Source organism: Pocillopora verrucosa, chromosome 1 (assembly GCF_036669915.1).
Source record: "Pocillopora verrucosa isolate sample1 chromosome 1, ASM3666991v2, whole genome shotgun sequence".
NCBI lineage: Eukaryota > Metazoa > Cnidaria > Anthozoa > Scleractinia > Pocilloporidae > Pocillopora > Pocillopora verrucosa.
Window position 1 is genome coordinate 382,565 of NC_089312.1, and position 25,208 is coordinate 407,772.

Below are 25,208 nucleotides of genomic sequence, written 5' to 3' on the forward strand. Positions count from 1 at the left end.
TTGCAGTACATTATATATGTTCATACAGAACACATCAGCTGTTTACTCCTCAGACCGCTGGTTTGTAAAAAAGCGAAAATCATAATTATCTTTAGGGAGGGATGAGAGGGTCAGCACAAATGCTATCATTTATTTATTTTCTGAATGTAGTATAAAGAACGATTTAAAAAATATTTCAAGAAAAAATTTACCTAGTTTTAAAAACAAATAAAGGCAGAGAAGCAGCGTGGCAATGGTCATTAAAGTTAGACCATCATCTCTCTATACCCTGGAAGAGATTGCTTTTTACTATTAGCGATGGCGCCAATTTCTAAAGCCCTGGGACTAAATGTGAGAAGCGTCAACATCTGGCTGCTGGAGGGGTCACTTCTCAATACTCTACAATGCCAGTAGTTTATGCAAAAAATATCACCATATTATTGCCCTATAAAAGGACAGAAGGTCTTTTGTCGCTTCTGGTAATCCTGCAAACCTGCGATTGACATGGTAAGCTCAAATCATCGCCTTGTATGTGTTAGCTTAGAATTTTTTCAGGATAACCTTTGATTATGGCGAAGGGCAGTTAAGTCAACTTTTTTTGAACTATTCCTTCACCGATCCTCTCTATATGTGTAACTCCATATTATTTTGTTGTATGACATAACGATTTCGTGAAATACTTCTTAATTGGCCTCTTAGTAATCCTTGGGGAGTTCATACCTCAATGGTAGTTAAGTACTTGCAATTAGCGGGTTAAGAGCAAAGTAACCATTGTACTTTGTTCAAATTCCTTTCAGCGTTTATTCATATTTTTTTTTTCAGGCGTTGAAAGCCATTAATTAGCACCTGGTACCATCTGATTAAAATCACTGAAAATATTTTAAAGAGTGATCGTGTATTAAAGGTTGTCAACAGCAAAATACTTTTGGTGTTCGTTTTTTACGTCCTAAGAAAATTTTGTTAGTCATTTTAGAACAGAGGTTATAACAGACATGAATTTTATTGCTGCTTTTCGTTCACAAATTACGAAGCAGTCCTTGGAAAGTTCAGCTGATGTGGTCTCATAACAATGTCAGGTAAGACTTGATGAATTTATCTATCATGACGTGGAAACAAAAAATCAGAGTTCCATACGAGGAATTGAAATTCAAAGCCCTTTAGTCTTGTAGATGCTCTTCCTCTAAACCACAGAGTAAAAGCTCACTCAGTACTCTCCACAGCTGCCAACATTTCTTATTTCATGTGAAAACCTCCCCACATTGGCCAGGTTTCAATGGTCAACTAGTCTCACCCTAAGAAGAAATGACGAAGGTTATTTTAATATCCCTTAAAAAGTTTAATAATGATCCCACTAGATAAGGAATATAGTAGTATTTAAAGTATTTGTAGACTTTTGTGTCTCTAGTTTTTTCTTAGTTTGATATTTCTCAAACAAGTGGTTGTTTTTCTGTTTCAGTATGTTCAATCTTTATCTTGTATTCATAATGATAGCCTGAAACTGCAGAAAATAAAATGGAAATTGTTTTGAAAATTTCAATTGAATCAGGGCATACTTTTTAATCATATAATTTAAAATGAGATTATAAGTTGATTTTGTTCTTTATTTTCAATCAGTTTGTTGGTGTAAACAGGAACTGACAATTAGTTCCTTTTTTTCCTTTCTTTCCATACACAGCTCCTGAGAAGCCAGCACCTCCTGTAGTTGGAAAAGTTACATTCAACAGCATTGAGTTGTACTGGGATCAGATAGCAGGTACTGAAGACAGCTCAGGAGGGAGGCTACGTTACTGTGTACAGGAAGAAGAAGAGGAGGGACGAAAAGGATTTGGAAATGTCTACAAGTATGGAGCCATTTAATTTTTTATGATGGTTTATAGAGAATTTTTCAATTGAGTTTCAGAAGTAAGCTGCAATTGCTTTGCCTTTTTTAAACTTTGCCTTGTCATTGATTCAGGAAACGTGTACCTCTCCTCAAACAATTAGATGCAAAATGAAAACTAATAACTGCTTGTTTGATTGGCTTTAGTTTGAGTTCTAACTGGCTCTTAAAAGTATTTTCCCTTCTTCTGAATGGCCATGGTGATTATTTTGGTTTTAATGTTAAGGCACCTAATTGAAGAGCACTCTATATCTTAAATTGGTTTATGATTTGATGATTGTCTCATTGCCTCATACCTTAAGCAACTTTGACTGTAACCAGTGCGTGGGTTGTATTGAATTAGTTTCATATGATATTTACTGGTAGTGTAGATTTGTTATGTTAGTAATAGAATTCTAATCATTTCAATGAAAATTTTTATTGTCCCTCAGTGGCTTTGCTAAAAGCAATGAGTTCAAAGGCCTGGAGCCAAGCAAGACTTATCGCTATCGTCTTCGAATAAGTAATAATAATGGGAACAGCCCTTGGAGTCAGGTTATATCTGTTACTACTACAAGTAAGTAATATGTCTTATTGCTCTCACTTTTGTCAGTGTTAAGGGCATTATCTGTGACTTTTGATCTTAAACAGAAGATAATATTCATTTTCTTTATGCAGTGTTTTCCCTTATTTTAAGCATGACAGGTAAAATAAATTTTTAAACCGGTAAAGCAATCCTTTTACCTGTTGAATTTTCAAGAATTCTAAGCAATTTTAGATGGTAATAAGAGGTACTACAGGCAGCAATTACAAGGTGTTCAAAACATTTTGAAGATGTAATCTTCAACTCAGAGAGTTATACTTTTGTTGACAACTCACTGGATAACTAATAATCTTCTTTAACCACTGATATTCCTTTAAATAAGGGAGTTTTGATTTTAATAGTTAAAGTAGCTGATAATGAAAGACTTGTTGATAAATTGTCATCTGTACTGCAAAAAAGGAAAATTATACACTGGAGTGACAAGTAATAAACTCTTTTTTTGTTTTGCAAAGAAATTCCACTTTCTGGCCGTGACCTTCACAATGCAGTCCTTAACTGGGAAGTTGAGAAAGTGACATCAATTCTTGAAGAAAGGTTGGTGGACTCTCCTATTAACTTTCAAAGTGGCTCATGATCATGGCATTTGAAAAATTGAAAAATTTTGTGACATCAAGTGCAGTAAATTTAAGTTTGCTCTTTTTACTCTTGTATTTTACTAGTACTGAAACCATAGTTGATTGTCCTAATGCATTTGGAATGTCTCCTCTGATGATTGCTTCTCAAAAGGGTTACACAAGGTTTGTGTTCATTCACAGGTAATCAGATACTATAATGAGTTATTGAAGAAATGTTTGCCTGGGAGCCAAAGCATTTTCTTTGAAAAGTAATGTACTTGAGCCTACTGGCTCACCCAGCTGGAGATTATCTGGGTCTTTTGAGCATGAAGCCACTAGGAGTATTACTACTTTCTTCTGGGTAGGATGCAAGTTACCCCCAGCCTTTCATCAGGCTTCCCTGACAATTGGTCAGTATCAATTTATACTCCTGGGTGGAGAGATGCACCGTGAGTGTGCAGTGTTTTGCCTGAGAACACAACATATTGCAATGGCCAGGCCTCAGACCCAGACCTCTTGGTCCAGAGTCCAGCACACTAACTTCTATGCTACAGTGTCTCCCATTTTCTGTGAAAGGTTTTGATAAAAGTACTTCCTTAAACTGCAATATTTTCCAAGAGAGTTCATTCATTCCTCTTCCTAAATAACTGTTCTTAGAAATAACATTAATTTTTATAATTTATTGGTAACTTTTCTTTTATTCAGCATTATTTCAACTTTAATTGCACACAAAGCTGATGTCAACTACTCCAACACAAGTGGAAAAACTAGGTGATTTAATGATTAATTTAACAGTTAGAGCCAGATCTGATTCATTAATGAAACAGCTTGATATACAAATGATATATGATATATGCTTTATAAAGTATGTTTTTAAAGCTACAATCTATATAAAAATTAATTTGTATTTAATGCTTTTTCTTAAAAATATTTTAGTATGATGTTGGCCTGTGCTGGTGGTCACATCAAAGTAGCAGTTATGCTGTTTGGAAAAGGAGCGTTTATAGATAGCAAAGACAATGGTGGCTCTTGTTGTCTTCATTGGGCAGTGGATGGTGGTAACACAGCCTGCATACAATGGCTGTTGGACAATGGAATTGATGTATGACCATTCTTGTATCAAATAGTCATTTTATTTCAATGTCAAGTTGTGTTTGTTTGATGTCAGATTTTTCATTGTTTCATTACTGTCCAGTAAAAGATGTGCATCCTGTCCAGTTCTAGTTTTGCTTGCAGATAAGGGGATGCTTTTTTTTTTTGTTTGGAGACAAGTGTAAGGTGAGTGCCAAGGGTGAGTCATATAATAGAGGAGGAGCTGAAAGATCACATTGTTTCTACTTTTATAACTTCTTACTGACCCACTTCTCCACAGTATGACTCCCCTTATTCACTCACCTCGCACCTTGGCTGAAAAAGCAATAAAGCTATACCTACCATCTCTCTTATTTTTGATCTACAAACATTATGCTATTGACATTGCTGATCATAGCAGTATGCAGGACGTGTATCATATGAACTTGGCAATAGATCTTGCTCACAGTGGAGTCTGCGGCTCAGTGGTAGAGCATTGGAGTGCAGAATCCAAAGGTCTGAGGTTTGATTCCTCATGGGGACTCAGAATTTTGTCTTTGTCCCACACTTGTGACAAGACAAAAAAAAATCTTTCTCTATTTCTTTACTGAGTTCAAAACCTACCATCTCTCTTATTTTCTATCTAAGCTATACTTGTTCAGCATGTTGGAAATAAGGCCCTGTAAAATTGCAGTGTTGTTTGTCCAACCCCGACAATTTTTTCCACCATTGGAAGGTCTACCTCGCCTGCAAACAGCACTTCCTCCATCCTTCTCTCTGATGCAGCTCCACAACCAATTATAATTAATACATAAACTTACCAGCTCTAATTTACCAATGGAAGCATTGGAGGGTAATTTAAATGTCATAATTTTTTCAACAGGTTGATATCGAAGATGATTTTGGTTGTTCACCTTTAATAAGACTTGGTATGCAGTGGTAAATAATTCACAGTTTATATTTTCTGATATTTCCAATTTTGATTTGCTATAATCTCATTGTTAAAAAGTCTTCAATCAGCAGAAAAAGGGTTGAGTCACTTTTAATATGCATAGATGTCAATGTTAGACTCATTACTTCACTCATCCAATCAATCCACTCCAAAATTCAGAATCACACAGAATATGACGATGTTAGCTGAAAGATCCCTTCAAATTTAACCTTTTGTAATTCCCGAATTTATGTTGCAGCCTCTTTGAATGGAAATGTTGAGGTGGCCAAGATTTTGATTGAAAATGGGGCAGATGTGAACAAAAAGGACAAGATAAAGAAATCTGCTTTGATGGTAATGTTATATTTCTCAGCTCAATGTAGATTTTCCATTTTATTACGAACTACTTTGAAAAATTAATTTTGAATAATTTAACATTTGTTACGTTTTTTCAGGCTGCTGCAGTGGGTGGTAACGTTGATTTGATTAAGCTACTGGTGACAAAAGGGGCAGATGTTTATGCTGAAAATGAGGTTTGTAAGTACGTTTAGTATTAAGATTGTGTAGTTAGGAGAGATTGTGCAAGAGCGAGGAAGTACAAATATTTTTTTCTCTTTATTTACTGTGTAGATATCAACTTGCTTTGGTCAAAACATGGCATCTGTCATGGATTTCCGTATTGCTCTATTTTCTTTCAGTATTATTATTTTTTTACATTCCTTGCTTCACCTTTTTTTACTTTCTTTTTAGTATGGACATAGAGCTGTTGATTTTTCTGAGACGTTTGGCAGAAAGGTATGTCTTTATGGTGGAATGTAGGCTCATACAATTACAGTGGTTCAGACATTTTTGTTCCTTCTTGCTCTGACGAAGGGCTAACGCTAAAAACGTCAGCTTTAGAAACTCTTTACTGTTGATAAAACCAAACTATCTTTTTCCCTCTGGTTTATCAGTGCCTGTTTCGTGTTTTTCTTTTTTGCCGAGGTAATATTTAGTAGTTTCTGTCAAGTTATAAGACGTTTTTTAAATAACAAAAATGATTACATGTCTCGAGGATAACTGGTCAAGTCGCCCGAGAGTCATCTCGCCCGGAGTCATGCCCGAAAGTTTAGTAATGTCGCCCGAAAAAAAAAGTCAAGTCGCCCGAAGAAACAAATACTAAAAAGATCAGAATTTCAAACTGTAAATAGTCAATAACGTTGAGAAATTTTCTATCACTAAAGCGCTCTTTGTTTCAGACAACACCATGAAGATTCTTAGAGCGTTGTTCGTTCCTAACAACAAAGGGAAGCGTTCTCCGTTTCTAACAAAGAAATGAAGCGTTGTTCGTTTGGTATGGGCTCGTTTCTTACTCACGGACATTTCGTAAGCTTGAGAAACTCTTTCTCGTTTCTAAAAATGCCACGAAGACTTTGACTACACAGAAATCGATTATATGGTCATGCAGAACTGAAATATGTTTGAGTAACGGCTCTAAAAGCGTTGTTTGTTTCTAACAACAGAGGGAAGCGTTGTTCGTTTCTATAACAACAAATGCACGGATGCAGCGTAACATACAAGTAAAGTTCTGTTGTGTCTATTTGTGACTTTCTTAACAATAAAAGATGAAAACACCTGGTGAACGAATGTCGATTGTCGCGTTCGACAAGTCGGTAAAAGGTAAAGTGAGTAACATACAAATAAAATTGTGTTTTTTGTGAACTTCGTAACATTAAAAATTAACTTGTTGCCTTGCATAAGGTAAGTGTGATATTTTTAAGGTAACAGTCTATTGTTTATGCTTGTGACTTTTTTCACAGTAGTAGTCTGATAGCGTCGTTTCCCTTAGGATCAGAATAGGCATAAATTATGTAGTTGTACTCTGGCGGTCGCATGTATATTTTGATCCGATCAAAGTATATATGAAGAAGGTAATGCTGGCTACGATACGAATACGAACTGATCAAAATGAGCATTCACCCTTGCATTGAGTGTGATGATGAAGTTAGACCACGTCAACAAGCCCTACAGTGCGACGACTGATTACGGTTGATCACATGGCCTTTCTGACCATATGATCGATTTCTATGTCAAAGTCTTCATGGCTTTGTTAGAAGCCAAGAAAAAGTTTTTCAAGCTTACGAAATGTCCATGAGTAAGAAACGAGTACATACCAAACGAACAACACTTCCCTTTTTTGTTAGAAACGGAGAACGCTTCCCTTTGTTGTTAGAAACGAACAACGCTTTAAGAATCTTCATGGTGTTGTCGGAAACAACGAGTGCTTTAGTGATAAAAATTTCCTACGTTATTGCCTATTAACAGTCTGAAATTCAGATCTTTTTAGTATTTGTTTCTTCGGGCGACTTGACTTTTTTTTTCAGATGACATAACTAAATTTCGGGCATCATGACTCAGGTTTCGGGCGAGATGACTCTCGGGCGACTTGACTGTAAACCGTCTCGAGAGATAACTACATCTCGGCTCATATAAAATCTGATTTCACTGATTTTATTTCGTTCATCTCCGTTACAGGAAGTCGCTAGTTATCTTAAAGAAGTAATGGAAGGAAATGAAACGGATGTGAAACCCGAAAAAGAAACAGAAGATTCCGAGGACACTTGAAATCATCAGTGGATAACTTAGTGCAAATTCCAATTCGTTCCATCCAACCGGTCAGAGTGAAGATGCAGTTTCAACAACCAACCATGCGCATTCTTAATTTTAATCAAGTGACTTTTCGCGTATCTTTCACCGATTGCCATTTTTTTGTGTTCGGTTTTCTAACCAGCCTTTCGTGCTGTTTGTGAACACGATCTGATGTTTGGTTTTGATTCAACCATTTGTCGAATTTTATAGATCACGATTTAAGTTTCGTAAATAAATCACTTGAAAGGTCAGCAATTGTTTCTATTAACTTCGTTTCTTAACGTACATACTTTACTTCCAGAGGTTTTTTTGTTGTTTTCAAGATGCCAAACAACAATTCCCCCCCTCCGCAATGTCGTAAATTACACACCTTGGTTCTCCGGTCATGAGACAAAAAACCTCTCTTCTGTAAAAAGAAATATTGCTTTTCACAGAAGTCGACCTTCGGAACAGTTCTGTTGTCTCATTCAACTGGAGGCTTCGTCATCAAGCAGTGTCTCAAAGGATTTACAGATCGAGGAAGCAAAATACTCCAGCGCTCAGCCGTTTCTAAAGGTGTTATATTTATGCGTGTGTGAAATTTATTCAGGAAGACCATTTACGTAATTTGTGGCAACAAGTGGACTTTGAGACTCGCTAATTATTTTTGAAGTAACGTCAATTGTGTTCGTCTCTTGATGGAATTGGTTTGTTTGTTTTCCTGTTTACTCGAAGCTAAGGCTTGGTCATAGTTGCTATAATTTCCAAGTTTCTTGCGGCAAAACCGCGGTCTGTGACCCAATTCCGCAAAAATCGCGTTTTTTCCTTCTTACTTGTTAAGGCAAGACAGAAGAATTATTCAGTCACCTTACTTCTTACGCAAACCTTTTAATTTGTATATTTTGTCCTCAGGTATTAATAACACTCTTATAATTTCAAGTCTATTGGGAGTCATCTTCTCTAAATGTATGATCCTAAATAGATACTTACAAGCGATCTTATGAAATACGGAAAATTACGTCCGTCGTTTCTCTTGTAGTAGATAGGAATTCTAGCTACATTTCTACCACGAAAGTTTTGTGATGTTGTTTGCTAGTTACGCACCGTTAATCGAAGTTCCGCCTTTCAATTTCCATGATATTATCGAGAATGCATTCTGTGTGATCGCTCACCAATAAGTCCACCGTATCTTGAGAATAAGAAATTTTTTTTCCATAATCTGTACTTACCATTTTTAGGGGAAGAATTATCACTACTTTTAAAATCTTAAATATTGTGAAAATGTACATTTGTACGATTACGTAATCATTACGTCATGAACAGCAGATATTGATCATGCTAAAAAAGTGTCGCTAACAAATATTTTTGAGACGATAAAATGAAACTTACTAGGCCACAAAGTTATCGTGTATTTTTAGTTGGAGGAAAGAAGCAATTGTGTTTCGGTAACTTTTCAACTAGCTTCCACAATTGTTTTTAACTAAAACTTCCGCCGCTCGTGTGGCTTCCATCCAAAAACTCTTCGTCACGTTCCCTTTGTCTCGGTATATTGAGCAACCTGATTGGCTATTTTTACAGATTCTCTTTTTTTCAGTGGATGATACACGTCACGTGACACGTGAGCTAACTAAGACTGTGCAATATGGCGGGTGGAATTTAACTGAGTACAAGATAGTAAGAAACTCGCGGACAAACAACGAATTTTTAGGGATTTACTGCAACTTTAAGGCTGGAGTCCATTAGTTTTCCTTGCGTTATGGATGATTCAGAGTATGAAAGCCTACCAACGGAAAAGGTGACGGTACATCTTGCCGCGGGCGCTATGGCAGGAGTTATGGAACATTGTGTAATGTACCCCGTGGACTGCGTGAAGGTACGATCGATCTACGAGTTGAGAATTCTAAAAATCAAACGTAATCAAATCGAACAATTCACATGGGTAAAACATGGGTTTTCTCTTCAATGAGCGCGGGAAACGTATCGGCTGTCTATCTTAAAACATGTAGGCTGGTCTCGATCAGTACTCGTGGCCTTGTGAAATTCAACATTAGGTCACATTGGGTGGGTGGAATGTTTTCGCCAATTTTAGTTTTACATCTGTAAATCGTAGGTATAGCCTTTAACACATAGTTCACTTTTAATGTTCGGCAAGAAATCTAGAACTTTCATTTTTTGACACCGTCACTGTGGATGATATTGGGTCATTAGTTTAAGTTTTAACCAGAAATACTCCCGCAGATAATTAAAGGCTTTGCAATTATCGATTACGTCGTTTAGATCGTCGTCAGCTCAAAAAGTTGTTCTTATAGGTCGAATTTGTAAAACTTTTTATTTACATCTTTTGGGGTTTAAATTTCCCTCAATAAACAAGTTAGCCAGCTTCGGGAAATGCCTGTCGTTGCTGGCCAGATTGCAGGGGAAATGTTTGCTCTGTAAGGATAGCATTGATACTGCAATATTGGACTTAACACGCATTCAAAGAAGTGGGAATTAAAAGAACATTACACTTTTGTTATGATATAGCACACCTTTAAACAATCCAGTTTATACAGAAGCATGTCTATTTGTATTGCAGATAACTGCATGTGCTAACAAATTAATCACGATAACAAAATAGTAGAGTCTATGTTCCGATGCATTTAAGTGTGTTTTGGGTGGGACTCAAAGTCATTTTAGTTGGAGTTGATAGGCAAGGGTTGTAACTACTCTGACAAGAGCTCAAAATATATTTATGCTGGGGAACATAAACTGTATTGCAATTATTGTCACTTGTGAGGGTGCCAAGAAATAAAAACTGAAAAAAATATCAACAAAACAGTCTGAACAAGTACCTTGTATTCAAACTTCTTGTTTATTTTGGAAGTTGGATGAAAAAAAAAAGTTTGAAATTTGCATCAGTGTGAAGTTTTGACCATCATGTAAGAGTTGTAGAAAACTTCAAAAAGTTAAAGTAGTGTTTGTGCTGTTTTGAGTCTGGATTATGTAAAATCATATTTGTCACTTAGGTTTCGCTCTTTTTTTTCTTTTTTTTTTTTAAGAGGAATGAAACTAATTCATATGGACGGCTTTACATGGTCAAGTACTCAAAATTTAGCGGTGGAAAAAACTGATATGCCTCCTTTTTAATTACAGACAAGGATGCAGAGTTTGCGTCCACATCCAAATGCTAGTTATAGAAACATTGGGGATGCTCTTACAACTATGGTTAAAAGGGAAGGACTTTTTACCCCACTCAGGGGAATGAATGTGGTGGCAATAGGAGCTGGCCCTGCACATGCTCTGTATTTCAGCACTTACGAGGCCACTAAGAAGTTTCTGAACGGGAACCAAGACACTTACAATCCCTTTTCACATGGTAGGTATCTTTGTAGGCATTTGAGAATGTTAATGATACACCTATCAGAGCTGAAGAAAATTTAAACTTAGTGAAAGTGAAGAGAAGGCAAGAGATAACAATGTTTCCTCTGTATTACTGGAAGAAAATTGTATATTCTGCAAGTTGATTCTTAAAAAGTTAATCCCCTTGTCTATTTTTTGATGGTTGTGATTAGTTATTTGGTGTATTTTCAGCTTTTCAAAAGAAAACAAAGGCAGTATTTTCATTTTTTTGTTGGAGATTTGGAGAGCTTGAAAGACCACTTTCACATAATTTGGCAACAAAAATATTTTTGATCCAGCTTGTCTAATATATTTGAAGAATTTCCCTTTCTTGATTATTTTGCTCATGGATTCAAAGTGAGGCAGTCCAAAAGGGAAACATTTACTTCATATAACTTATTCAGGTTCTGGCTAGTAGTTAGCGTAAGGTATTTTGGAGAACAGTTGTTCCTTTTCTTAAGTTGCAGCAACACCAGATGATATCTGAGAAGACATTCCAGATATGGTTTGCTAACATGTAGTTAAGCATGTTCATAAATTTATGCATAACTTCCTAATCTGTAGCTTTTATTGTTTCTTTTTCTTGGGTAGATTTTTACCTTTTTCTTGTCATTTGCTTGGTAGAGGGAGATGTTACTGCTTGGTTATTGGAAAATTTTGGTCATTACTGCATTATATGTACTCTCTCAGTTCTATAGCAAAATGCATGCTCATCATTTGGCCTTGAACTTAACTGATAAAGTAATGTGGCTACAAAAGAAGAATTTCTCTCTTTGTTTTTCTTTCTATTTTATTTTTCATTGTTTCGAACTTTGAAATTCTTGTTACCTCAAATGATTGTGGATTGAAATTGTTTTTGGAAAAAAAAAAATTGTCAAGCAAACTTGAAATATCTTATGTTAAAGAAAGATCATCTGTCAACAGACATTAACTGGCTTTTAATATGTTTTCCTCGTAGGTCTGGCTGGTATTTGTGCAACAGTATTTCATGATGGTGCCATGAATCCTATAGAAGGTGTATCTAGACAGTGTTTCTTCTAATTCATCACTAGTTTTATCCCTCACCACCTTTTAATACCCATGCAACATAAAGTCACTGAAAATAGCTTGAAGCAATCTGTAATCATTTTATTTAATGTAATTCAAGAAGATAGCTATATTTGAATGGTGATGACTCCAGTCAACAGGTCTCCAATTCTATTTTAAGGTGAAGCCAGTTCACCATCCAGTTGGTGATGTGGCACTCTCTTTGATAACTATTATTTAGCTCGGGAAGATTCTGGACAGCCATTCTGCTGCTGGGCAGATTACACACATAATCATACAGTTAACTATTGGCCCTCCATTATTTAGCATTTGTTTGTACATACACAATACTATCTTAAGTGTTGCCATACAGTACATAGATACTAACACTGTATTTCTCTTCTTTTGTGGTGTCAAATCAGTGATCAAGCAAAGAATGCAGATGTATGGGAGTCCATATCATAATGTTCTTCATTGCATAAGGACTGTATTTCGTGAGGAAGGATTCAGAGCCTTCTATCGCAGTTACACAACTCAGCTTTCAATGAATATACCTTTCCAAACTTTACACTTTACTGTGTATGAATATGCGCGAGAGACACTAAACCCTTCGCGTGGTTATGACCCAAAGACTCATGTGATAGCAGGGGCAACTGCGGGAGCTGTTGCAGCTGCCATAACCACACCACTGGATGTAGCAAAGACGTTACTTAACACCCAGGAGAGGGAAGCTGTTTGCTTAGTAAGTAAACAAGAAGGACATGTTTACTTAAATGGAATGGTTACCGCTTTCCGCTCTATTTACAGACTTCGTGGCTTCTCTGGTTATTTCCAAGGAGTTCAAGCTAGAGTGCTTTATCAAATGCCATCATGTGCTATTTGCTGGTCAGTTTACGAGTTTTTCAAACATTTCTTGCACCTGACTGAGAAAGAGACTACTGATTATGAACTCACTGTGGCTTAAAAGGATGGGCATGGAGAAATCACAACAGCAGATTCTTTTATCTGCAGATATGAAAAGGTAGTTATCAGTAATCACATAGAGTCTTCCATGGAATGCCTTAATCGACTTATTAATGAAGATGGATTTCTTGGCTGCAGCTGGTTTGCCAGTTTTCATATATGTTAAGGAGACTACAGCATTATTGAAAGTTTTAAACCACCTTGGAAGGAATACAGAGTACTTGGATTCAGTGGTTCCTTGTATTGCTGTGGCTTTTTAATGTAGTTGAAAGTCAAACTCAAGATAGAAGGAAGGAATTTTGTCTAAATGATGATGTGCCAGTTCCTTCATTCTATTGCCTTGTTGTAGGTTTAAAATGTAGATGAGAAAGTTAAGGAGAGGAATGTCGGCTTCAGTGTTATTATGCCACTTCCTGCCTCACTGGACAGTTCTACATAATTTGGAAGCAGTGTAGTTTTACTGCTGATGGTAGTGTTTGAGGTGTTTATGGAAGATCATGTGATGCATTTTAAAACTCTTAACAGTGCCTTTAGGGTATGGAATGAAGTAGTTTATTAAGAGTATAAAACCGAAAAAGGAAGTTAACCATGCACCAGTAGATTAATTCAAATTGTTGATACATTAGGGAGCTGCAAATCTTATGCCAATGTTTATTTTTACATGGAAAGTATATCCATGTGTTTGCCATGACAAGGCAAATATGATGATAGTAAGACAGTGTTATAATGTTTGAATTTTGGGGTGGCTGCTCTTCAAAGAAGAATTTGCAGTTTCAGTTTTCAGCCATTTCTTGTTGTTAGAGGGGCACAGAGCTTGTTGCAGTTAAGTAAGATAGGACTACAGACTTTCTCTGCAGGGTTTTGTGACCTCTTCTGGGCAGCAAGAGCTTCTACCAGTCTTGCCATTTCACTGGTATGAGGTATCTTAATCATTTATATTATGGCATGGAAACAAATCTTGAAAGGGCTGTGTACGTTTATACATATATATATATATATATATATATATGTATGTATATATATATATATATATATATATATATATATATATATATATATATATATATATGAGCAGAAGTCAAACTCGGTCTCACAGTGTTTGCCAGTTTCACTCTGAAAAGGTGTAGTTAAAGATAAAGATTTGTATTGTGAATGATTTTAGAATAAAATTCAGCTCTTTCTCACTAAAATGCATTGTTCTCTATTGATAATTTGTCGCCTTGGAACCTTTGAAGAAAGGGCTTCTTGAGTGGGTGATCATTTCCTGTATTTTCACAACCTTAAAACTTGATTCAGTAGTGATAATGATGAAGAAACCTGGATGCTAGTCACTCCCTAGAATAAAGGATATGGTAAATACTGCCTGGCTGGTTCAATCAATTATGAACCTATATGGCTGAAAAATTGTGGAAGTAAACATCGGTGGGGACCTGGATGAGGCAAGAAGGCAACAGAGGACTGATGTTTCTCTCCCTAATCCCCTTAAATATTTCCCTTCCTTTTCCTGCTATATTCCAATGGGAAATAGGAGTGTGAGGGTGAAAAGAATGAAGGGGACACTCTTTTGCTCTCCCTTAGAGGTGGACAGTTACTAAAGACTTGTAGGGTCTTGGCGTTTAAATCATCACTCCAATATTAGCCCCTTCAGGTAAGATATCTTTTCTTAACTGCACAAACTATTTACTGGCATTAAGCTGGTAAAAATATGTCAATTTAACCTATTTGCTTTCAGAAAATTACATGGCTCTATCTTCCCTTTGCATGAATGCCTGACTTTAAAAATTGTTCAAACAACCCCACATGACAATACCATGAAAAATTGTGTCAAAAAGTTGGAAATGCCTTTTTTCTTTATTTTACACCTTTCCTTGTTACTGTTATGCTACAAGTTATATTCTTTAAAAAGAATTGCTAAATTTAGGGAGAGTTCATTTTCCTGTGCATTAAGCAGTACAGAACAAATCTAGCCAGGGTTCCTGGGTATAAGGCTCTCTATGGTCTTTTTTTGCATGTTTTTGTGGTAGTCTCCCGTTAACAGGACAAATGTTTTTGTTCATCAGAATATTTGGAATTAGGCATGAGTAAAATATTAACAATATTTGGCATTTAAGTTTCAACAATTTTATGGCATAGGTCATCTTGTGGGGAGAATCCTGTGTTTATCAGTATTCTCCACTCCTACCTAGGGAGAGGACAGGTTCCTCTGGAAGCTACCCCAAGCCCAGTTTATAATTAAACATTGTCAGAGTTAACCACTTGCTACAAGGTGTTATGATGGCAGTACTTCCTAGCTAGTTATTATCGGGAAGGACAGAGATGATCATTCCATATCTTGGCCAGCGATATTCTCTTGGGAGGACAAGCTGAAAAAAATGTGACACTCAGCCTAAGTCATCATAAAAGATTTCTCCTTTAGAGACAACACTTTTAAATTAAATAATAATTGAAAAAAACAGCCCTAAATATTTGACACAAGGATACCTCATTGGGCCTTGTTAAAACATCCAGGTCTCTGTCAAGTGTTTGTAGGAAGTCCTCAGTTATCAAAACCTGATAGACGAAGTAGAAAAAGAATACACTGACAAACAATACTGACTTGAACAGAAATGATCTGGATCTCATTTTCTAGCCTGCATGATTACGCTGGACATGTTAATGGTAATAAATCAGTTAGGAAAGAAAATTGCGATTAGCAACCAAGCTCTCAAATGTAAAAAGGCTGACTACAGTATCCAATTTCTCCTCACAATATCACTTTCGAATCAAACACCCAGGTTTGCAATAATAAAGGAAATGATCTCAAATTTAAAGAAGCTCTTAATTGCTAAACAAATTCTTTATGTTAGTCTCATGGGGAATGTACAGGTGTATATGGTACAGTATGGAGAATAAACATGCTGATGTCAGAATAAAAGGTGTTACCACCCAGGCATTTCTTTAATCCTTTAACCCCTCAGAGAAACTGGTGTCTAATTTCTCCTTACCATATCACTACTGTATCAAACATTAGTGTCATGAGAATAAAGGAAATGATCACCAACTAAAGTAACTCTTGATTGTTGAACATATTCTCCCTGTCAGCATCTTAGTAAATGTACAGAGAACAGTATGGAGAAAATGAATACTGATGTTGGGGTGTAAAGGGTTAACTCAAGCTCCCACAGTCAATTTTTTTTCTTCTCTCCCTTTCTTCCTTTTGTCACAAGACTTACAGATCTACTCCTGCGAGAGGGAAGGTGATGGGAGAAGAATGACCTTTGATACTTAGCATACATTTGATCTTTTTCATACATACCTGAAGCCAAGTTCCACATGCTGCAAACCTGTGCTCATTATCAGCAATGGAACCAGTTACATTAGAACTAAGAAGTGTGATGGCCATGTCATTGACTGAACTATGGAATGTGAAGTGTCGTCCATGATTAAGCCGACCCCTGTTTAACAAACAGACCACAATCATTATTATCTAGCAACCCCATCATCATCATTATCACCATCATCTATTTTTTTCTTTTACATGGAGTTTAAAAAATAATACAGTGACTATAAAACACTAGTTTTATCTACTGGAAACAAGTTGAGAATTCATCACCATATGGAGAAAGTGTACAGCTCTTTTCAAGAATACCTCAGAGCTAGTGGTAAGAGCATGGCTGCCTCCAAACCAAACCGAAGATGAATACCTCGCAAAGTTCGTGTGCGAGAAATTTCACTGACAACACTACTACAAGCAGAGCGTCTTTCAGTCGTCACACCATCTGTGGCCTTGTGTGATGTAAAGGAAGACCCACTGCGTATTGGTGGTAGGACAGGGAAGCGTGTGTTCAGATCCTTCCCAGTCTGGGTTTCATTCGATGACCCATAAGAAAAACTTGTTTGTTGGCTGGTAGAATTATTTACAAAGCTTTCTTCCCACCAGCATTTTGCACTGACACCACTTAGATTGGAGCCCTCTTTCTCAATTCCATTTGTAACTGTTTCCTGTGAATAAAAATGACAACATAATATTATATTAGCTTAGATTAGAGGTAACTAAAAATGTTATGTCATTAGAAAGCTTTGGATAAATAATGTAGGTGTTTTTTCTCCTCCTTCTGTAACAGTTGGACATATATCTCATAATTGTGTAATTTTTAATATGACAACAAATAATATAAATTTTTCTAATCAAATACCAGTAGTTGAACAAAAAACATTTATACTTCATTACATGCTGCCATTGCAAAAATGCTGCCCTAGACTGAACATCACAAGTGATATTAAAATTACACATCGACGCCACTCTTGAACAGAAAAAAAGGGTTTCCTCAATCAGAAAAACACAGTGTCTATTGGAGTATTGTAATAAAATAAAATAAAATAAAAAGTAGGGTAGAACTCAGTAATCTACCCCTTCCTTACAAATCAATATCAAAAATATTACGTACAATTTTCTGTGGATGATGTCAGTGGTTAGAGAAATATGAGTTTAAAATAAATCCTGTCCTTGAATAAAAACAGCATCAAAAATGGAAAACATTCAATGACCAGTGGAGCGCCCAATTGAATTAATCGAATAATTGTAACATGACCATTTTTAAAATTTTTTTTTCCAGTTATCTTGTGTCACTTAACCAATGAAAGATAACTAAGATTTACCCGCAGGGAGGGTTTAATTACAAAAATTGATTCTATCCTGTCCATGTCAGTCACAAGCCATGGTCCACCAGCTCTGAAAACAAGGGGAAGAAATTGATAGACTTATTTTAATCATTGATTTACCTTTTACCAATTTACTGAACAAAGTTTACTAAAAACATGTATTTGTTACATAAATCTCATAATACATCTTTTATCAGCAGCTCTCTTCATAGTGCTAGGCCTCAAACCCTCTGAATGACTCCTCAACTTGTTGAACCATTTGACTACCAGAGGTAATTAACATGCAACTTCTCCCTACATAATCTATAGATTATCCAGCAAAAAGGTAATGAGAACAGCCAAACTAATCACTAGAAGTTGTTATCTTGATCTAAAACTAAATTCTTGTAACTATTCAACAGATAAATGTGTAGCAGCTAGAGGGGAGAGTTAACAATCAGATCTTGGGTGTTAAGGTATTAAGTTGGCAATATTTTGTGTTAATTAGAGCTGTGAATTTAGTTTCTCTCCAAAGGTTACCTGTGCCTAATCAATTGTATTACATATTTATATTATATAATATGATGAGAATTTTTGGAAATAAAGATATTGGACCCTCACTGCCCTCTTTCCCCACCCCCTCCCCCTTCTCCTTCCCCTTCTCCTTCCCCCTCCCCCTTCCTCTCCCCCTTCCCTTCCCCTCCCCCCTTCCCACCTACCAACCTCCTATCAATGGCCAACTTAATAATACAACTCACACTCTCCTCTTTCCCAAAGGTAACTGTTGTGGAGAGGTTAAACTGTAGTTTTTTCATTACTTATGGATATTTTAATTTTTGTTAAACTTACGGAGGTACTTGTTTTAATAGATCCAACACAGCAATACCATTCCAATGTTGTGCTGCTTGCAGTTCTTCTATACAAATCCCAACTACCTGTTGTTGGTAAGTGCACTACTAGTTTATAATTATATTCCATTCAATAAAGACTGAGAAACAAAAACAATTAAAATTATTGCTAGAGTGCTTTACATTACCTGAATGAAACGAATTGATCCCAAGGGACCTGTAATAACTGGTACACGAGGATCATCTACCATCAGCATGTGTTGTATGTGGGATGGATTACAGTTATATTGACCAGCAGCAGAAGGTGTCTGGTCTAATGGGAGATGCCAGGAAACATGGTCTCCACTCACTAGCATGTTGTCTTACAAAAAAAAAATTATCATATAAAACAAACATAGTGCACTAAACAAAGGCTAAGAAAAGGGAACTTTTCATTTGCATATCACCTCTTCCTTTTGTCAAAAGAATTTAACTATTTTCCTCTGAAGGTTTCCAAAACCAGGTTCTTTGATAGATAAATGAATTTAAGCCTACCTATAAACAGTAGAAGGTGCAGTTGCCCAGTGGTCAGTGCACTGGACTCCAGGTGGAGAGGTCTCCATTTGACACCTTGATGAGTCAATGTGTTGTGTTCTTAGGCAGTGCCTCTCTCCACCCATGAGTATAAATGAGTATAAGCAAATTTTCAAGGATGCCTGATGAAATGCTGTGGGAGTGAGGGGAGGTAACTTTGTAATGGACTAGCATCCTATTCAGGGAAGAGTAGTAAAACTTGTGGTCGCTTCAAGCTACATGGAGACCAAGATAAGCTCCAGCTAGGTGCATCAATACAGACTTAACCTTACCTAACCCTAAGCTAACCTTAACCATACTAACTTCTAAACCTACTGTATAATTAATATATTTCAATTTGCAAGAGAGCTTTATGTCTTTACCCGTCTGGAACACATAACGTGCAAGGGACTGGAGCAATTCTGCTGGCCAGCTGGGTGGTGATGTCTCTCCAACTTGCTTCTTCAGACGAAAGGTGAGCTCAAAACCAAATCCACTTGAACTGTCTCGCCTATTGACTCTGCAGCAAATCATAAAAAAAGTTCTTTCAGGTCCTTTGCAATAATATCATGACTCCAGAGAAATAAATAGAAAATGTGGAGGAAAAAAGGACTAAATTAGAAGGAAAACGCTTTTCATTTTATGGAAAGTGAGTGTTGGGTAAAACCAAACAGTATACTGAAACAAAAAAAAAATGTTTCTACTAGGTAATGTGAATCAATAGAAAAATTTATCACACATACTCATGAACACGTCCATCGCCATGGAGATCAGACAGTCCCGCTGAGATATAGTGCCAGTGTGAGGGAATCCCCTCCATTGGACTGCCAGGATTATTGAACATACTGATAAAATCCAGGGGATCAGGACCACCAAGCCTGCATAGAAAGGCCACAGTAACTTACATCAAGTCTCATAAGGAAAGTGACCCCTATCCCTCTCTTCAAGGATTTTGTCACCTGGGCCCTCTGAGCTACCCATAGTAAACACTTAAGGTCTGATCTGTATTTATCACCTGGAGGAGGGTCAGAGACTTTTGTTTGTGTCAAATTAAAATTTGGTGATCCCCCTGTAAGGCTCTGTAAAATTGCTATGATCTCTCCCCCCCCTCCCCCCCCCCCTCATTAGCAGTTAATTGGCAGTCAACTTTTTAAAGTCTCTCCCTGTTAACAATGACTGATGCCCCCCCTCTTCCCCCTGAAAACCATATGATCCCCCCAAAAATCCCCCAATCCCCCTCCACAGGGATGAAACATGACTGGTCCTTAACAGTTACCTTCATACATTTTGCATCATGACACAGGGACTAAACAACGAGCTGCAAAGGCCTTCTAAGCTCAATTTCAAAGTGCTTGCCTTAATTTTGCTCTGTAACTATAACAAAGTGAGAAGTCTAGTTTTAAGAACAGGTAAAAAATGTGACGACTTATAGCAGATTTACCCTGTGATATATGTAAAGATAGTTGCAGAATGGCCGTTTCTACATCTCTATCGTATTTTAGCTTGTCTCCTTTCATAATGTACTCACCAGTATTTAATCAGAGCAGTAACTTGTAGCGGATTCGGTTGATCAGGATAGATTTGTCTTAGAGTGGAGTAGATTGTTTCTAAGCCTCGAGGCGTTGGAATACTTGGCGCCGGTAAAGACATTCCGCAATATCCTGACATCGCTTCCCGCAGATATTTTGATCACAGAATTTTAAGCGCAAGTAAACAGGATAATAGAAACAAGCCTACTATTGGAAACTCAAAGGATAAACAAATATGCCCTCTGATCCTGAGCTATTAATTATCCAAAGCCAAACTTTAGAGTCATGAGATAAAATTTCGTAAAGTCATAACACACATCGATGGAATGTGCGATGCGATCGGTTCTTGAAGAGAAATTCAGCGATCACGCCAAACGAGAGAACACTTTGTTACCGGATAGCGTAGCCACGTGATTAAGCAAATCAGTGGTAAAAAGCGTTTTCAAGAGTCAAACTTCATCATGGCTCCAAAGCCTTACTTTGCCAAACATGAATCTCAGATGTGTAATAAATTTCGAAGAAGACTGGACCGAGGTGAGGTTATGCAGCACAGACTTCTGGGATGGATGTCTTTCACAAACTCTCAAGATGGCGGCCGAACGACCAGCCAAACTTGATTACAAATCGAGGCTTTTAGTCGACCAGATTGTACAACATATAAAGTCACAAGGCATTTTTGACCAGTTTAGACGTGACTGCACTGACGAATTGGAGCAAAAGGTTGGTTAACGACCGACAAGTATTCTTGTTTTTTAATCAAGTATTGTTAATTAGGACGAGTATGACAGGTGCGTTATCGCAACTTCAGCTCAGAAAATCCTATAATTTTTTCTACATATGCACATTGTTCTTCACTGATTTTAACCTTATTCGCTCAGGAATCCTATCGTCAGTTGAAGCAAAGAGTTGAGAGCCATGTGGCTACATTCTTATCAAAACAGACTTGGACAGACGCTTTGCCCAAAAATCAAGTCAGAGACAGTCTGCGAAAACATATCAATCAGTAAGTATATGATAATAACTCTCAGAAAATTTATTTATGAATAGAACTATTGGAGAAATTTCAAATGAGTGTCGTGGGTAATATAGGATGGCTTTTCTTTTGCTTTGTGATCATACCTAAAAGCTTGCCCTACCTTCTAAACAGGCGAGCCAGATGCTAAATTAAATCAATTGCAACTTTGTCTCTTAATTTCCTTTGCATATATTTACTATGAGTTCTTATTATCTTCTTGTGAGATTTACCTTTGCTCTCTTTGGCCATTACCATTTCTTTTATGTAGGTTTAACCAACCTCAGTTGAAAATAGTTCTGCAGCTTATCTTACTTTAATACAGACTTGTTTTAAGGATAGGATAAGTTGCTGTGATAAAATTAAACAAAGTTAAGGATGTAGATGGAATTAGATTTCTCTGAAGAAATGTTTTTGTATTTATACTGACAGAGTTGACTTAGCACTTATGATACAATTTGGAATAGAACTTTTAATTTTTAGTGAAATAATACCTCTTACTAACCTTTTTTCTCAGTCCAAAATGAAAGGTATGGACCAAATTTTTTTCACCTTAAGTGTGCAGGCCATAAATCAGAGCAAAAAAAGACAAGGTTCTGTAACTTACAGTACAGACTGCGAAAACAAGCTTAGTAAGATACATGTTATGTCTCTGGGTTTTAATAGAGGGTGAACAATTCAATTCAAACAAACTATTAAATTTAGCGGCCATACAGTGAAGTATGGCCAACTGAATTGACCAATTATGGTGCACCTACTAACTGAGAGATACAATAATGTTCTAGATCAGAAGTGTTGGAGCGAGGCATAAATCAACTGATCTCCCAAGCTCTTGATACTAAAGCCAAAGGCTTCCAAACTCGCATCGAAGGTGTTGTACAGAACTACATTTACACACAAAATAATCCACAGAATCAAGACAAACAAAATCGCAAACACAAGACAGTGGATGAAAAAGAGGATAGCAAATCTAACTCAAGCTCTGACTTCAAGCATGCTGGGATATGTGACATTAGTGACCTTATTCCCATACCAGGCCTTACGAGCACTGTTGCCAAGACAACAGAGACTGCTGATAAGAAATCAGGGGCTCAAGAGGGTTCAAAGAGTGCAACCTCAAAAAGTTTTCCAACAGGAAAGAAGTATCAGTCTATGCAGGGGAAGTCAAATTTGCATGCGGGAAAAGGCGAGGAAAGTAAGAATGCAAGTCCCTTTGATGAAAAGGTTACACAGGTAGATGAGAGTAGCAAATCTAAAGATGGAAAAAGCAAGACATCAAGAGTGAAAGCAGAGAATATGAGTCGAGATGAGAGTCGTCTTACACCTAAAGTGGAAGAGAGTTTTTACAAAGTCAAGGATGAGATGAGTAAAATCAACAGATTGAAACTGGCAAGTTCCAGTCCAGGGGAAAGTTGTGCTTCTTCCTCACTGGATGAAAGAGGTGACAAATACATGACATCTGAGGGAAAGAATGAAAATGCGAATCAAAGTTATCTTTTGTCTGGAGTTGCAGAAACTGAGGCTGTCAAGGAGGAAATCATGAGGGGAACAATAGTGAAGGCCGACAAAGGAAATGAAGCAAACACATTGATTAACTCCAAGGTCAAAGAAGAAACAGTTAATGTTTGTGAAATGAATGAAGAGAGCAATGTTCCAGGGAAACTGATGGCGGAACAAAGAGCCAAAGCAGGGACAAAGGTCATATCTAACTTTGGTAAATTGAAGCAGGACAACATGGTGCTGAATGAAGGAAGTAAATGTATGCAAAGTGACAGCTTTCAAACAGTGACAGCAGATGACGAAGTTCCTAAAATCTGGAGTGTATTCAATGAAACACCTGCCATGGATGTCACGGTTTCTGCTGGTGAATTCAAAGAAGATGAAAATGTGAAAAGATTTGAGCCAATTATGCTGTTTTCTGAAAAGATTTCCAGAGCCATTGGTACAGATAGTGAAGAGAGAAACCCTGTTGATTCTTTCAAAAATATTATAAACACTGTAAAAATGCCTCAATCTTTGTTAAGTGATGGTGGGATTGAAAAGGTTGCTAAAGAGTTCCCATCAGAGGCAAGATCAGATGCTTCCAAGATGGACACTTCAAGTCATGAGGTACAGAGACTGAATTTGTCAGAGGAAAGCCTTGAGCTCCTGTCCAGACAGAAAGAAGGATACGATATTCTAGGTGATTCAAATCTAGAAGCATCCTCTTTGGTTGGAGTAGACTTTACACAGCCATCCTCCATGGGTGAATTTTCAGATAGTGCATCAGACATATCCGATGTGTCTTCTGTTCATACAAGTGACTTGTCGTCATTTGATGATGAAGATGAGGAGGAGGAGGAGGAGGCAGAGGGAACAAAGAAGACAATAGAGAAGAGAGAACTGGATGGAGATGGTGACACAGAAAGGATAAGCGTGTTGCAGAGTGAGCAGAATTCTGATGCAGCACCAAGGCGCCGCTCGACAAGAATCAGCTCACGGAGGAGCACAAAGGAAGGTGAAAGTGAAACATCAGAGGGCGAAGCCAGCAAAGAAAAACACAGAAGTTCTCATAAACGAAGGCATGGTGAGAAGAGGACCAGAAAACCTGGCCCTGTGGGTAACAAAGTACGAAGTGTATCTGATGTTGACAAACCCCGAAGAAGAGGGCGACCTCGAAAAGACGACAGACGTGTCAGTAGTCAATCTGGAAGTCAGATCAGGCATTCTAGAGCACGTGAACGTGAAGATAGTGGTGCAACAACAGACAGGAGTGAAAGTGATACCAAAGAGTCTAGAAGTACGCGATCACAAAGACAGATCAAACGAACACGGTGTTACTCGCCCAGTAGTGAAGGGACAAGAGAGGTATTTTTGCCTCGCAAACGTAGTCGAGATGATGTTAATTAGCTTAATAGTACTTGAGAACCTTTATACAAGTCATTGTACAATTTGATTATCCTGATAGTTCTTTCCAGCTACATGCGATTCACCAAGTCGAAATTATCTGACAGGATTTGTGCAAACTATTAGGGAGCAACATGCGTGAAATAAGTTTGTCCAAGAAATTACCTGTTCAAGTATGCCTACTATATATTTTCAGAAGAGGCAAAGGATTTTTCAAAGCTGCTTTCATCTAATAAAAATAAAATCACAGAACTGTTTCTGTGTTCTTTGTGGGGTAGAATTCATCATGAACACTAGACCTGGCCTGCTTGCAGGCAATTTTTGGGAGGCATAGTTTGCTCTTGGTGATTATTTCAAGCCCTGATGCTTTCAACTAACATTTTTTTAGTTATTTACTTCATCATCCCATGCCCCAGTTAACCAAGAGTTATAAAATCAAGCTGCTGAAGCCAAATTTCTTGAATTTTTCTTTTTTTAATCCAGAGCAGATGAAGAGAAATATATAGATTTTTTCTAATCAACTTGTGCAATTTGTAAAATAACGACAAAGGTCTGACCCAATATCTTTAAAAGGAAAAAAATACTCACGAAGCAGGGTCCTTTTGACACTGCCCTTATCCATTACTTGCACATGCAATGCCATCTTAGTAGGGCATCAGTGTCCTTGGGCATCCCTTCTATTCCCTATGTAACCTAACACACTTCTTGTTATCACTAGACAGTGATTAAGGAATTTTACCACACCTGCTGCTGGAAGTTTTATGCCACAGTCCTTTGCCTGGTAAACTCT

General features: G+C 37.2%; 4 protein-coding genes across 6 annotated transcripts; 3 read left to right on the forward strand and 1 right to left on the reverse strand.

Annotated features, from left to right (window-relative positions):
- Positions 1 to 327: 327 nt before the first annotated feature.
- On the forward strand, positions 328 to 7,876 carry LOC131785489 (fibronectin type 3 and ankyrin repeat domains 1 protein-like). 3 transcript variants are annotated; one of them, XM_059102373.2, is made up of 13 exons: positions 328 to 486; positions 1,011 to 1,055; positions 1,655 to 1,820; positions 2,290 to 2,414; positions 2,894 to 2,975; positions 3,101 to 3,178; positions 3,701 to 3,766; positions 3,932 to 4,097; positions 4,950 to 4,995; positions 5,257 to 5,351; positions 5,453 to 5,530; positions 5,748 to 5,792; positions 7,512 to 7,876. In XM_059102373.2, exons 2-13 carry the CDS (start codon positions 1,049 to 1,051, stop codon positions 7,599 to 7,601), a joined length of 1,044 nt encoding a protein of 347 aa, XP_058958356.2. In that variant the 5' UTR covers positions 328 to 486; positions 1,011 to 1,048; the 3' UTR covers positions 7,602 to 7,876. The 3 variants fall into 3 exon arrangements, with proteins under 3 accessions (XP_058958356.2, XP_058958357.2, XP_058958359.2); XM_059102374.2 differs by having other exon boundaries at positions 1,014 to 1,055; XM_059102376.2 differs by having other exon boundaries at positions 5,453 to 5,534; positions 7,512 to 7,612.
- Positions 7,877 to 9,217: 1,341 nt separating this feature from the next.
- On the forward strand, positions 9,218 to 14,165 carry LOC131785420 (mitoferrin-2-like). Its single transcript, XM_059102306.2, has 4 exons — positions 9,218 to 9,477; positions 10,737 to 10,959; positions 11,941 to 11,997; positions 12,431 to 14,165. Exons 1-4 carry the CDS (start codon positions 9,361 to 9,363, stop codon positions 12,970 to 12,972), a joined length of 939 nt encoding a protein of 312 aa, XP_058958289.1. The 5' UTR covers positions 9,218 to 9,360; the 3' UTR covers positions 12,973 to 14,165.
- Positions 14,166 to 14,803: 638 nt separating this feature from the next.
- LOC131785419 (suppressor of fused homolog) lies at positions 14,804 to 21,037 on the reverse strand. Its single transcript, XM_059102305.2, has 10 exons — positions 20,520 to 21,037; positions 19,735 to 19,869; positions 19,375 to 19,511; positions 18,628 to 18,800; positions 18,441 to 18,526; positions 17,610 to 17,682; positions 16,600 to 16,952; positions 16,267 to 16,405; positions 15,453 to 15,521; positions 14,804 to 15,334 (listed from the first exon to the last, which is right to left on the reverse strand). Exons 1-10 carry the CDS (start codon positions 20,657 to 20,659, stop codon positions 15,263 to 15,265), a joined length of 1,377 nt encoding a protein of 458 aa, XP_058958288.1. The 5' UTR covers positions 20,660 to 21,037; the 3' UTR covers positions 14,804 to 15,262.
- Positions 21,038 to 21,107: 70 nt separating this feature from the next.
- Positions 21,108 to 24,663, forward strand: LOC131785494 (biorientation of chromosomes in cell division protein 1-like 1). The gene is made up of 3 exons (XM_059102385.2): positions 21,108 to 21,240; positions 21,399 to 21,523; positions 22,318 to 24,663. Exons 1-3 carry the CDS (start codon positions 21,109 to 21,111, stop codon positions 24,419 to 24,421), a joined length of 2,361 nt encoding a protein of 786 aa, XP_058958368.2. The 5' UTR covers position 21,108; the 3' UTR covers positions 24,422 to 24,663.
- Positions 24,664 to 25,208: the final 545 nt, after the last annotated feature.

Excerpts from the sequence above, each read along its gene's own strand:
- LOC131785489 (XM_059102373.2), top strand. Across the intron at positions 1,821-2,289 it reads GGATTTGGAAATGTCTACAA|TGGCTTTGCTAAAAGCAATG; the intron begins GTATGGAGCCAT and ends ATTGTCCCTCAG. Across the intron at positions 4,996-5,256 it reads TTCACCTTTAATAAGACTTG|CCTCTTTGAATGGAAATGTT; the intron begins GTATGCAGTGGT and ends TTTATGTTGCAG.
- LOC131785419 (XM_059102305.2), bottom strand. The coding sequence starts at position 20,659 with ATGTCAGGATATTGCGGAATGTCTTTACCGGCGCCAAGTATTCCAACG. Across the intron at positions 18,801-19,374 it reads ACGTTATGTGTTCCAGACGG|ACAACATGCTAGTGAGTGGA; the intron begins GTAAAGACATAA and ends TTTTTTTGTAAG. Across the intron at positions 17,683-18,440 it reads CTATTAAAACAAGTACCTCC|AGCTGGTGGACCATGGCTTG; the intron begins GTAAGTTTAACA and ends CCTTGTTTTCAG.
- LOC131785420 (XM_059102306.2), top strand. The coding sequence starts at position 9,361 with ATGGATGATTCAGAGTATGAAAGCCTACCAACGGAAAAGGTGACGGTA. Across the intron at positions 9,478-10,736 it reads ACCCCGTGGACTGCGTGAAG|ACAAGGATGCAGAGTTTGCG; the intron begins GTACGATCGATC and ends TTTTAATTACAG. Across the intron at positions 11,998-12,430 it reads TGCCATGAATCCTATAGAAG|TGATCAAGCAAAGAATGCAG; the intron begins GTGTATCTAGAC and ends GTGTCAAATCAG.
- LOC131785494 (XM_059102385.2), top strand. The coding sequence starts at position 21,109 with ATGGCGGCCGAACGACCAGCCAAACTTGATTACAAATCGAGGCTTTTA. Across the intron at positions 21,241-21,398 it reads CTGACGAATTGGAGCAAAAG|GAATCCTATCGTCAGTTGAA; the intron begins GTTGGTTAACGA and ends TTATTCGCTCAG. Across the intron at positions 21,524-22,317 it reads CTGCGAAAACATATCAATCA|ATCAGAAGTGTTGGAGCGAG; the intron begins GTAAGTATATGA and ends ATAATGTTCTAG.